The sequence below is a fragment of the Drosophila gunungcola genome (assembly GCF_025200985.1).
Source record: "Drosophila gunungcola strain Sukarami chromosome 2R unlocalized genomic scaffold, Dgunungcola_SK_2 000006F, whole genome shotgun sequence".
Classification (NCBI taxonomy): Eukaryota; Metazoa; Arthropoda; class Insecta; order Diptera; family Drosophilidae; genus Drosophila; species Drosophila gunungcola.
This window is the reverse complement of record NW_026453168.1, coordinates 2,781,249-2,793,754: the sequence shown is the minus strand read 5'-3', so window position 1 is coordinate 2,793,754 and position 12,506 is coordinate 2,781,249. Positions and strand designations below refer to the sequence as shown.

At 42.5% G+C, this 12,506-nt stretch overlaps 2 protein-coding genes across 8 annotated transcripts in view; one reads left to right on the top strand and one right to left on the bottom strand.

Moving 5' to 3' along the window:
• The first annotated feature begins 3 nt into the window (after positions 1 to 3).
• Positions 4 to 1,610, top strand: LOC128254634 (proto-oncogene serine/threonine-protein kinase mos). Of its 2 annotated transcripts, none has more exons than XM_052983822.1 (4): positions 4 to 92; positions 152 to 300; positions 354 to 567; positions 627 to 1,610. In XM_052983822.1, coding segments are annotated over exons 1-4 (1,128 nt in total). In that variant the 5' UTR covers positions 4 to 90; the 3' UTR covers positions 1,390 to 1,610. The 2 variants fall into 2 exon arrangements, with proteins under 2 accessions (XP_052839782.1, XP_052839783.1); XM_052983823.1 differs by having other exon boundaries at positions 66 to 80.
• Positions 1,537 to 12,506, bottom strand: part of LOC128254633 (uncharacterized) — a 40,496-nt gene continuing 29,526 nt past the window's right edge. For 2 of the 6 annotated variants that reach the window (XM_052983815.1, XM_052983816.1), the window contains 5 exons: positions 6,927 to 6,979; positions 5,554 to 5,623; positions 3,613 to 4,173; positions 2,792 to 3,553; positions 1,537 to 2,710 (listed from right to left, as the gene is read on the bottom strand). In XM_052983815.1, coding sequence (XP_052839775.1) covers positions 2,471 to 2,710; positions 2,792 to 3,553; positions 3,613 to 4,173; positions 5,554 to 5,623; positions 6,927 to 6,979 — 1,686 coding nt within the window. In that variant the 3' untranslated portion in view covers positions 1,537 to 2,470. Of the gene's footprint in view, positions 2,711 to 2,791; positions 3,554 to 3,612; positions 4,174 to 5,553; positions 5,624 to 6,926; positions 6,980 to 9,841; positions 10,545 to 12,506 lie in introns of those variants that run through there. The other 4 variants (XM_052983817.1, XM_052983819.1, XM_052983820.1 and 1 more) reach the window with 3 other exon arrangements.

The window sequence follows — 12,506 nt, the reverse complement described above, 5'->3', positions numbered from 1 at the left end:
CGATGAATATCGTTTTGCATATACATTTTAAAATATTGGCAACTTTATCCAACAGCTGTTTGAAAATTCACCGTTAGAAGGTCGGCAAAAATGTAGGCCATGTGGATTATTATATTTATTTAAATAAAATTTAATTTAAAAAAATTTGTAGGTCACTTTCAGTTGGCAGAAAGATGGGAGAGCTTCTGCTGAACACCCCGAAAAGGAAGCAGTTACTCAAGGATGGCCCACCGGTGCCCACTAGGTGCCAAATTCTGGGACGTGGTGCCTATGGCACGGTTTTCAAAGCTATTTATCGGGGTAAGTCTGTGGAACTATAATAAGAATAATAAAAACCTAAAGTTCTGGTCCAGATCGCTCTGTTGCTGTTAAGATCATTCGTGCCCAGGCGGCTTCAACTTTGCACAATGAATCGCATTTGAAAAACTTGGAGCACAGGAACATAGTGCGCCTACTGAAACTGGAATCCGCAGCAGAGTTCGGATTGGTCATCATGGAATGTCCCAGGGGACAATGTTTGCAGAGAATCGTAGACACATTAGCTCTACCACTTACCCATAGGATTGTGTATGATCCTTTTTTTTCTGTTTTAAATTTTACATTTAACTAACCCATTTATTTTCTAGAATCACTTTGGATGTGGTTGCCGCTCTGAGATACTGTCATTCCCAGAATGTACTACATCTGGATGTAAAGCCAACCAATATATTGGTTGACCTGGGAACAAGGTCCTCAGGGGTGGGCAATGCGCATACGTTCAAACGTAGCTACATCTGCAAGCTCTGTGACTTTGGCTCCTCCATGGAAATGGGTGAATTTGGTGGCAGACAGCACCCGATCAGAGCCAATGGAACCCTGAGATACATGTCTCCAGAAGTGCTGCGATCAGACTTTCTGTCCGAAGCCTCCGATATCTACTCGCTGGGCATAACCATGTGGCAGTTGCAAGCCCGCAGATTGCCCTACCACGCACTCGATTGCAATGAGACCATAGCCTATCAGGTGGTTAAGCACGAACTACGGCCGGATAGCTATCACCAATTAAAGATTCTAGCTTTGGACTCGCCCAGCGATTGCAACTACGTCGGTGGAAACATCTACAAAAGAACAAATTCCTCGGGCCGTCGTAATCTAAGCCTCGATCCATCTTACACCGCCGGCCGTGATCTGAAAAAGAAACGCCGCCAGAATCGATTAGCACTCCACTTCGATTGTCCGGCGCCAGAGGCGAGTGCGTGCCTCGAAAACGCTTACTCCAAACTATACAAAAGCTGCTGGGTCAGCGCCCCGGAATCACGTTTGAGTTCTTTCCAGCTGAAGCATGAACTGGAGCTTATTCTTGGCCGCACCACCACCTCCAGCACCATTAGCACCATTAACACCACTTAGATTTTAAGCGACCGTGTTTGTTTGCATTTTATGTAATTGATTAGTATATAGGTATACCTACATATTTATGTAAGATTTTACCAACCCTCCGCGATAATCGTTTTAGAGGCGAGGCCACTGGTTGGTTAGGTCAATAATTTATGTAACTTCTGTAACTTCTTTTTGTTTATTTTGTACTTGCTACGCTAAGAAAATACATTTATAATGTTTATACGAGCTTACATCTATGTTCCCTCCTCGATCATAGTGCGTTCTGTTCTATATAGTGTAGGTCTATGCTTAGGAATCGGGCTGCTGCGATAAATTAGTCGGTGGCAGCAGCCCCTGAGGAGCTAACTACGGTTTGAAGAAGAGCTTTGTCATTAGCTTGAACGACTGCTATTTACAGTTTATTGTTATGGTTGTCGTATATAATGTTCGCTTAGAAACCATCTATATATATACATATCTATCGTTCTGTAGTATATGCATTCTATACTTTGAAATATTTCACCCTTAAATGCAAGTGTTCAACTGCTACTAACTCGGCTTAGTTTATGTGGCCAATGTCCATGTCCCACAAATACACTCGATTTGTGCGGAAGACTACAGATGTGGTTCATTTACTCATGACCATAGCTAATAGTGGTTTGAATTCAGTTTGAAGTCAATCAAATTGTCCCATTGTATGAAAGTTATGTATAACCACTAACCATACATATGGTTAGTGGTATAACCTACTGATTTGGATGCTGCAACCGCTGCTCTACAAAATATATGGGTATAGAGCAGGGCGAGCCTTTCGGTTTATCTTCTTTTGTTTCTTTGCTAGGGGGAACAGTTGGCAGTGCCGCTTACAAGGTAAAACATTTTTCAAAAAATTTACAATATACATAAATACTCGTATTCGTACGTACAAAACTCGCTGGCTCCTTCGCCATCAACTTAATGCATCTCTGTATGTGCCTATTCTGTTCTGTTCTCCTCTGATTTCTTTCGTTTTGTTTTCTTTTGTTTGAATATATCACAATTTAGTCTTTTTAAATCATTAAATATTTGTTAGCTTGACGATTATTGATTTGAGATTTAGCAGTGGTGTATCCTAACTGGCGTAGGATCGTCGCACGGGAACTGGTGGAGGAATTTTCGACTTTCGTTGCTGGTTTTGTTGGCCAACGGACTTCTGTTGGGGCGACTGCGGCGAGGGGGAGGAGGGCGAGGGCGAGCAGGAGGAGGACATCGAGGAGGACGAGGACACCGACGAATGGATGCTCGTTGGAATTCTGGTGGGCTGCGCCTTGGGCAGGCAACTCTTTGGCGGCTCCGTTGACTTGGCTTGCTTCTACAAATTGAATTTGGGGGCGGAGGGCAAAGTGAATAAAATGAATATTTGATGTAATCATTTCGGACTTAAACGTCTTACCTTCTTGGGCGTAGCAGCCGCAGGTGGATGCACCGGCGAGGTGACCCTTTTCCAGCCATTACTCCTGCGCCACGAGCTGGCCGTGGGCGGTGTGGAGGCCTGCCTGAGCAGCATCCGCTCCTTCAGCTTGGTCACCATTCCGGGCGACGGGGGAATCACCTCCTTGGCCAACTTTGCCATCATGGCACAGCTGATGCTGTCGCTGCGCACCACCGTGGACTCCAGTTCGCGGCGTTGATTGTGACGCAGGATGCAGCTGGGCTCCTGCTCCTCGAGCACCGATTTCGATTTGACCAGGACGTGTGGCGGCCGCCGTAGTTCGCTCTTGATGATCTGGGCAATGCACTGCTGCTCATCCAGCGGCTTCATGGGCGTGCTGCTCACAATCATGGGCACATCCTCGATTTCAATGTCGCTGACCCTTCGCCGGCACTCATCGATTACCGCGTAATCGGGTTCCTCGTCCTTTTTCACCTGACTGGCTGAGAGCTCATCCGTTTCGCTGGACGAGCAGCTCGTGAGCTGGGCCCTTCCCGCCTCGCTGGGCGTGGGACTGCCGCCTGCCGTTCGTCCTGCCGGACCCACCTGGCTCTCTGACATGCTGGAATCCTCGCCCTCCTCGTCGTCCTCATCCTCGTCATCCGTCTCACCCTCGAGATAGGAATACAGACTGCGCGAGGAGTTGGAGCGTATGTTGACCAGCTTGTAGAAGTCGTTGGTGAAGTCGGTGCAGGCCACCTCCTCGTCCTCGGAGTAAACGATCTATTGATTTGGAGTGGTCATAAATAAGAATGTAGACAAAATCCAGTTGAGTAACCTACCTTCTGCTGCAGCAGCTGGGCAATGCCATCGGCCACCGAATCCGTTTCCACGGTGGTGGAGTTGATGAAGTCACTCGATGGCCACAGCCAGTCGTGATCCCGCTTCCGCCGTTGCTGTTGCGCATGCTGCAGGTGGTGCATGTGATGCTGGTCCCGCTCGTCGTCGAAGGTCATCACCGCCAGTTCCTCCTGCGACATGCTCCAGTCCTCCATTTCGGTGGAGCACGGCTCAGCGGGTAGTAGCCACTGCTCCGGTTCCTCGGGCAGATCCTCCAAATGGCCATTCGACGGTTGCGGCTGCCCACTGCTCATGGTGCAGTATCCCTCGTCCCTGCCCTTCACCGGACTGGCGGACAGGGCCGCATTCTGGGCCTCCAGATCCCGCACCCTGCCCTTCAGCATGGTCACCTCCTCCCGGAGATTATCCTCAGCCACAATGGCATCCACCACCTTGCGCATCACATCGTCCAAACAGTGCTCATACTGCCGGATACGGGTGAGCAGGGATCGATTCTCCTGCTGCATCGATTGCAGCAGGCTCTCCTGGCGGGCAAAGCGAGTCTGTAAAGTAACAAACAACAATTATAATAACTTCTAAGAACTATTTTGCAATATGGCTTAGCATATTTTGTTTTCCTATCACACATTCTGTACTATAATCATTTTTGTTTTCACTAGATAAGTTCATTGATAAAAATCTTGCATATCTATATCTAGCTTTCTTATCTCTAGAGTAGTGTTGGTTGAAGATAAGTTGTAAATGTCAACATGTGAAGTGTAACTTCTTATCTATTAAAAGGGGTGTGCCAGAAATTTATGGATATATACAATTAATATTGTTTGTGTCTAAAAATATGTCGTTATTTATTTTGATAAACAAATTAGATAATACAATTTATATTTCTTTTAGAGAGTAACCACATTCTCATTTTCTATAGCTTAACATGTGTAAGCTCTACGTGCACAGGAATGATAAGTTATATTTTTACAATTTAATGGTTTCAAATTGCTAATAAGTATTGTTACTAATTTAAGGCAATGGAAGGGTAAACTATACCTTTTGGTATAAATTGGTGTTATGCAAAGCTAAAAGCGATCTGTACTGTGAAAACCTTTTTTAAGAAAGGGCTAACTGATTAGATCGAGTATTTATCAATTGCCTGGGGGGGCAGGGCAACGGCAACGGCAACGGCAACCTTCGCCCCTGACAGCTGGCCTGATGAGGGTCACACACTGGCACACGGCTCCTCATCCATCAACCGGCTCTTTTTGTCTGTAAGTGCTAAGTGAGCAGTAGTTACAAGACCTCATTCCCCATCCCACACTGTAGCCACTCTAGAGATCCCAACGTGTAACAAATATCCAATCTCGATCAAAGCCAACTTGTTAACTGGCTCGAAGGTCACAACATGCAGCCGTTGGACGTGGAAACCTTGGGCTTCATTAGCGGGGCCTTACAAGATTGGGTGAGCTTCGGCTGGCGGGGCCGAATGAGATTGCCAGAAGTTAACGACGAAAGGGAAAGCATTTTCCATTCCCCCCGGAAAATGGTAATGAAAAGCTGCCACTGGGGCGCAGTGAAGCGTCTCTAATGCCGACGCTCAATCAATTCGGGCAAAAAATGTGCCATCCCAGAAACCATTTGCCAACAAAGTCTCGCCGCCGATTCCAGTTACTCCGTCCGGATAAGAGACAATTTGTATGCGCCGGAATGGCAGCAAGGGGAGGGATTGTTCTTAAAAATGAATTTATGCGTTTATTTATGACTTGACTCGGAGGGAGCTCTCCTTACTCCCCACTCCCCACTCCCAAATCCGTTTTCACAAGGAAACTCGCGCTGTGCAAATTGATTTTCCACATGCTGCGCGGTTCCGTGCGGAAAAGCCCCTCGCCCATTTTCCATTTTCCATTTAGCATTTACCATGCCCATCCGATACATACCTGCAGTGCCTTGTGATCCCGACATGTCTGCATTTGCTTGCGTTCTTTGGATTTCATAATGCGATTCATGCTGCGGATGCCGAGGGAAAGCGAAAAAAAAAGAGGACAAATATAGAAATGCATAAATGAAAACGAGTTGCAAAAATCATCGCAAACGTGGGGCGCTTTCAGCAGAGAACTTCGATATTGATTACTTGTTTACGAGCGGTTGAATGGAAATATGATTTCATTGTATTGATTGTAACAGAAAGCGAGACGAAATGTTCTGGCCCTAAGGGAACTTTAAAATCTATTTATATATTTTGGTCGTTTGTAATAAGCTCTGACCAAACTGAAAATATGTTTTTCATGGAAACTAATTGAATAAGCAAATGTTAAAGGCACATATTTGTCTTCTACAGAAAGTAATCAATGCAAATATAAAATACTCTGAATACATTTTAATTAACAATAATATATTTTAATATATTTAATGAGTCAAGAAAATTGAGTATTTATAAGATATTATGAATTTCTAATTCATGTATAAATATTTTCGCAAAAAACAATTAATTAAACTTTAGTCATAATAAAATTAAGTGTAGCTAAAGAATTTTAATAAACCTATATACAAGACTCTTATTTTATATAAGTATAAATTTTTAAGGATATATTTAATCACATAAAATATAATCTTCTGTGTTGTAAAAGTAAAATTGAAAACACAAAAACCTTAAATAAGCAATCAATATTCGAAGTTGCCTGCAGAATTGTATTGTTGAATAAACGTTTGCATAAACAATGTACATTGAAATTAGCAGCTAATGGTGGTCATAAAGAAAGAAAGGTCCGAAAGAGGAGTTAAATCTCGGCCTAGACCAGAACTTTGCACCATTTCCAGATCCCAAATCGCGGTAATTACGTATTCGGGCCGGCAGAGGGCGCTGCTGAGGGTTCGGTGATTGATGGGTTTCGCTGGTAAAGAGCTTCCTTCTTCCTTCTACGTTCCTGGTTCTCCAACTCCTCCGATTCTTGGCAATTTGGAAAATTGCATTCGCTGTGCCGTTCCGTTAACTTGTTCTGTGCGTAATGGCCAAGAGGGCGTCGTGGCTCCAAAAGGGGGCGTGGCCAGTCACGAGTCTTGGTATGAGTTATTTACGTACGATTTGCCAAAAGCAGCGCGAAAACCACTCTAAAATTGCCGGCTAGGCAGATTAAATAAATATTTGGCCGGTACTGGCAGTAACGCAAATGGAGCCTTGCTTAAGTAACGGAAATGCGCAAGTTCTGGTTTATAGTCTAGTGTCCACCCACTACCCTCTTTCTTCATTTCCCACACACTCGGCTGGTGTTGTTGTTATCGCGTTAAACAATTTAAGTTATTTGTCACTTACTTCTCAATTTGTTCGCGCAATTCCTTCTCGAACGTTGGCGACCCGCATTGGCTCTGAAAAAGTGCAATTGACCAGGGCACGAAAAAAAGAAGAAATGGGAAAAAATAACATTAAATAAAATGCGAAAGAAATTAAACACAATGAATTAGTGCACTCGACGCTGATTAAGAACGACAATTTAATTGTCCATATCACAGTGCCAATCAGCAGCGTTTTACAAGCTAATGGACAGCGACAAAGGAGCCGAAACGCGGGGTTGGGAATTCGAAGGCGTCGGGGATGGCACGATGGCATGATGGCATTACTGGTGTATTAGAACAACCTAGAACGCGGATGCGATGCATGCAACGCCATAAATCACCGGAGTCAACAACAACCCCCCGAACCCCGGCTTTATTTTCTCCACACTTTTGCCCCCCGCGTCAACTGTAATCGATAAAAAATTACATCACGACTTTTTCATCTGTGTGACGTGACGATAAAACACATCCAGACACTTTGTTATAAATTGTTTGCCTTAGTGCTAACAAAATGAATGACAACAGCCACAACATTTACAGATTCGAGTGTAAATGAAACGCTGAATATCGAACTGTTGAAGTGGCAACACAGTCTGAGATTACGGCACAAACAAATAAGTTTACACATATACATATAGTAGTAGATAAAGATAAGAGTCGATTCTGTTTGCTTAGTCGAGAGTTTTCTAAAGCACCAACCCCTTGTGCAAACTTCCTTGTGGCTTGTGAGGTGAATAGCTGCCCCCGTCTATTAATCAATTTAATTATGCAAGAGACCTGCTTCAGATTCCCAAAATTCTCGGTAGTAAGAACTCTGCGTTTTACTCCACTTGGCTACGAATTCCTGGGTTGTGCTGCATGTCTTTTGCTGCTCCCCCTAATTTTTACACATAAAAAAAACAGTTAACCTAGAAAAATCAGTTTAATTTTAATTGTAAAAATTAAATAGCTTTGTAATCTGATTTTACAAATTATGATTACAATAAATAATTTAACAGTTTTGAAAAATATTGAAATGTAGAATATTTCAACCGAAAATTTTAAAGAAGTTTAAGTTTAGTTTTGCTAGTGAAATATTCTGTAAAAAATTAAATTGTCTTGAATTTATTTGGTTTGTAACAAAATGATATGAATAGATTCAGATGTTTTGTAATATAAATTTAATTTCATTCTGAATTTCTTTGTTGTGTAGTGAAATATGTCGAAAACGCTTTCATCTGCAACAGCAGCCAAAGAACGGGAGCCATAATAAAATGGAGTGGTAGTGGGAGCAGCGGGAGCGATAAAACGCAGCAGCACGCGCCAATAAAGAAGTCGCCCAGCAACCATCTCCCTCCCAACAACCACCCCCTCATTACACCCCTTGGCCGCCCGTTAAAGAGGCACCCGGAATTACAAATATATGCAATAATTTTTATTAATTCGTCTTCATGCATGGGACGAGGATGCCGATATGAAAATGCCCCCTTGCACGAAAATTGGAGGCAACAGCAGGCGGCAGCCGTCAAAAGGGGCGGGAAAGTCGGGGGCCAGAGGCGAAAAAAACGGGGATCCCCAGACTGATTGCCGTCCTCAGGCGCCACTTGTGCCGTCGAATGGCAAGGAATGATGAACGTGTTAATAAAATTAGAGAGCCAAAGCGTTTGGACCACTCGCAGGCCCCCTTTTTTCCCACCCAAGACGCTATTTCGGGCAACTGGTGCGCCTGTCGACAGCTGTTGGCCACTGCACCACCCAACCACCCAACCACCCCACTTTTCCCCCACCACTGCCTTACATTTCCCATTCAAGAGGCGACGCGCATAAATATTCATTGTGAATTTCCCTCATAAAAGCGAGGGAGTTAAAGCGGTGCCGACAGCGGAGCTTATTGATGAAGTTATAAAATCAGACATGAATTCTTTATTAATTAATCGAAACCCACGGCGAACGAAACTTTTGGCTACCAAGGCAGCCAGAGGAGTTCAAAAGCGAAACTCCGCACAGGTTTCAATTAGCATGCGGCTTGCAACACGCCGAGGGTGGCCCAAAAATGATTTACGGGGTTCAGCGAATACGAAATAACCCGATGCCCAACCCAAAACAGAAATTAACAAAACAAATCCCGGCAACATGTTGCACCCGTGTCGTGTCCTGGGGATAAAAAGAGCCAACCTGCCGGAGGAGTGGGCGAATCGAAGGCTCTGCGAAGGGTGGCACATCATACGGCCATTTGCACCCGCAAACGCACTTCCGTAAGATGTCCGGACCACCCCTCAGGCTTAAGCTTTAATTTACACAGGGAAAACCAAAACAAAATCAGTCTAAGGCTTAACTTATTATAAATAATGTTCTAGAAGTTCGGATTGGAACAATTTTAAATTGATATTCGGAGAAATCTAATAAGATTTCGGTACAAGTAAAACACAAAGTAAGTTAACATGAAAGGCCTTTTAAAAGTAATTATTAGTACAAATCATTCCTAAATTTTTATCAGATAGTTAAGAAACCCCGTTTTGAAGTACTATTACTATTAATATTTGTATGTTTCCATTAGTTTTTATTTTTCTAAGCCCTTTCATACATCGAATATAACAAGACTTATTTTCGGTGTAAAAATAACAAGACAACAAATTGTTAAATATTTTTTCACTGAGTTAACCCCCATTTGCCATGTCCTATGCCATCAAAATCATGCATTGTCCTGACGGCTTAGCTTATCAAAAGGGAAAATTCCAAGCGTGGGCTTAACGATCGGTCTAAAATCGTAGTAGGGATTAACATGAACCCCTGTTTTTTAGCAAGGGGGAAAATATGAACACGCTTATTATTAATTAACATGCAGATTGAATGGCGGGTGGCCGTCTTCCATTTTGAAAGTTTAAAATCCTCCACAACTCCCCCATTGATTCTTACCATTCTTACTCCTTGTTATTGTTACAGTTTATTCCATTCGAAATGAGATTACTCTGATGATTCCTTGAGTTTGTTTTTTTTTTTTCTGTTACTGGTGCACAAACTTTGGAAAACTTCCGAGACCACAAAACCGTTAAAATAACAACCGAAGTTGGAGTCCAAAAAAGCGTCTGACTGAAGAGTAAATGGGAAGGGAAGGGTGACTGTCCCCAAAGATGAATAAATTTGTGCAGAAAGAAAACAACGTAGCTCAAATTAGAAAAGATATAATTTCCAGGAAGGCAAAAGAAAAAAAATGTTTAAAAAAACACGCGACCGATGGCGAACATTTGCGTTACTCCCGAAAGCCGGCGAATCAATGATAAAAAGGACATAAATGAGCAAGGAACTGGGAAAACAACCCTCTCGTTGGAGTTTAGGTGAAAAACAAGAGAGAGAGCGCAAGAGAGAGAGAGAGACTGGCGAATTCGCCGCACTTCTATAAGAGAACAGCTGCTGGGAACCAGCTTTCGCCCCCCCCTTCCGCTTTCTCCACCCACTTCGATCAGCTGCAACAGCCGGCACAACAACACCCTCTTCTCTCTCCCCAAAAAGCCGATGTTTTTTGATGTATTACTCCGAATTGGAATACTCGAATTGGCCGTTTTTAATTTAATGAACCGCGACCGTGGGAGTGGAAGGGAGATGAGAAAACAATAAAATAAACATTTCGCAGATGCGAGGCAGAAGACCAACCCTATATCTATATACTGGAACTGGTGGTGATCCGTTCACATGGTGAATTTCTCGTCCGATGCGTCAAATGCAAACACTAAAACGTCACTTGAGCAACACGAAAAGGGAAGTTTAAAAAAGTATACACAGGAAAATAAATCACTCATTTGATTAATTGTATCATAAAATTCATATGTACTTTCTTTATAAATTTAGAAAAATTGGATTGGCTATTATTATTACACATATTTTTAAATCATGAGACAACATTTAGATAAACTAAGCTATTTTATGTTGCGAAATTTAAAAATGTTGTATCGGTTTTACCAATTCCTATCACTTTAAAAATTGTACAATATCTATAGTTCTTTTTATTGGCATTTTCTCTGTGTGTAGCTATTCCCTTCCCCGAAAAAGTTTCGCGAAAAATTAATTGCATTGCACTTTTTTGTCAAGGGTCTCTGAAACGACCTCCCCATATGCCGTATAGTGGTGGTAGTTCTGAAATTCTCTTCAGGTTTGAGGGGGCGTATGAATCATCAAGTTGGCTTTAGATTTAGCTTTAAAAAACTCAATGAGGATCCTGGGGGTAAACGTTAAAAGGGTGGCTTTCTCTGCATTAACGGCGACTAGCAATAAGTATGTGCAACAATATTACACTCCAGAGTGCCTCTGACCTACCCCAAATTTATGGCTATACATATTCAGTTATGTACATAACTCTAGTTCCGGACTGGGCGCCACGGATGGGTGGTTGCAATCGGACTGGGAATGGCTATAGGTGGTGCTGCAGCAACTTCGGCGGTGGTGCCTTCATTTCCGAGTGAGTAAACCATCAAACGCTTGCGACAAAATTATTAGCAATTCAAAAGCAGAAGAAGAAGACTCTGAATGATGATGATGATGATGACGATGGGAGGCACGAAGGAACCCTCTTCTGATGTGGATAATAAAAAATGCTCATGCTGCGACTTCTCTCCTTCATCTTGAGCCCGCCCCCCACTTCTCGCCACTTCGATGGCTCTTGTAAGCGAACCAAGTGCCACTCAAGTGACATCGTCCGAGACCAGGACCACGCCCCCTTCTTGACAGTTGACAGCGACAGTTTTTCTTTTGCCTCCTTTGCTTTGCTCCGTTACAGTGGAACCTCCACTCAACGATGGTTTGAATCTAGAAACTAACATTTTACGAAACACAATTAAGAAATCCACGAAATAGAAATCTTTTCAAACACATTTGACTTTTATTAAAGAATAATGTTTTTTTTTATAAAAACCAAATTTTCTTTAATTTAAAAAAAAGCTGTTAATCTATTACTTTTTCAGAAATCTCTCTTTTTTTTTATTTTGATCTGACTTTTCAAAATAGAATTTCAAATCTCCTTATAATTTCGTATATATACAGTTATTTTAATATTAGAATATAGTTTTTCAATGAAATTTTTTAAGATAATAAAGAAACGTTTATAGTGATTGCCTTTAAAAAAAAAGTTTTAATCCAAATAAGTTTAACGTTACAGTTTAAGTAAAACATAAAATATTTTGTAAATAAAAATAAATTTCCTGAGCTTAACCTGTGATAGCTTGACTGTATTCTGTATTCTCCTTGCCCCATTCACTCCAGCTCTCCATTTTCTTAAACTGAATGCAGCTGAGCTTATTAAAGGCGCAGATTTCCAGGGCAACAAGGGGAGTGGGAGGAGGAAGCGAGGGTGGCAAAGAGATGGACTGGAGGGGCTGGACCTCCATTGGAATTAAAAATTGAGCACGTGCTGTTGGCGAAAGTTGTGCATTGTGCATCTCTTCACTCTTCTCCCTTCTCCCTTCTCCCGATTTCCTGTTTCTCTTCTGTTGCCCCTAAGTCAACTTTTCATTAGCACATGCCAATCCATTCAGATTCGGCTTGTTGATCTGTCGCCTGATTAAAGGCAAACAAATAAACAAAACTTCCG

Coding starts and splice junctions, on each gene's coding strand:
- LOC128254634 (XM_052983822.1), top strand. Junction 301..353: donor TTTCAAAGCTATTTATCGGG/GTAAGTCTGTGG, acceptor GTTCTGGTCCAG/ATCGCTCTGTTGCTGTTAAG. Junction 568..626: donor CCACTTACCCATAGGATTGT/GTATGATCCTTT, acceptor TTTATTTTCTAG/AATCACTTTGGATGTGGTTG.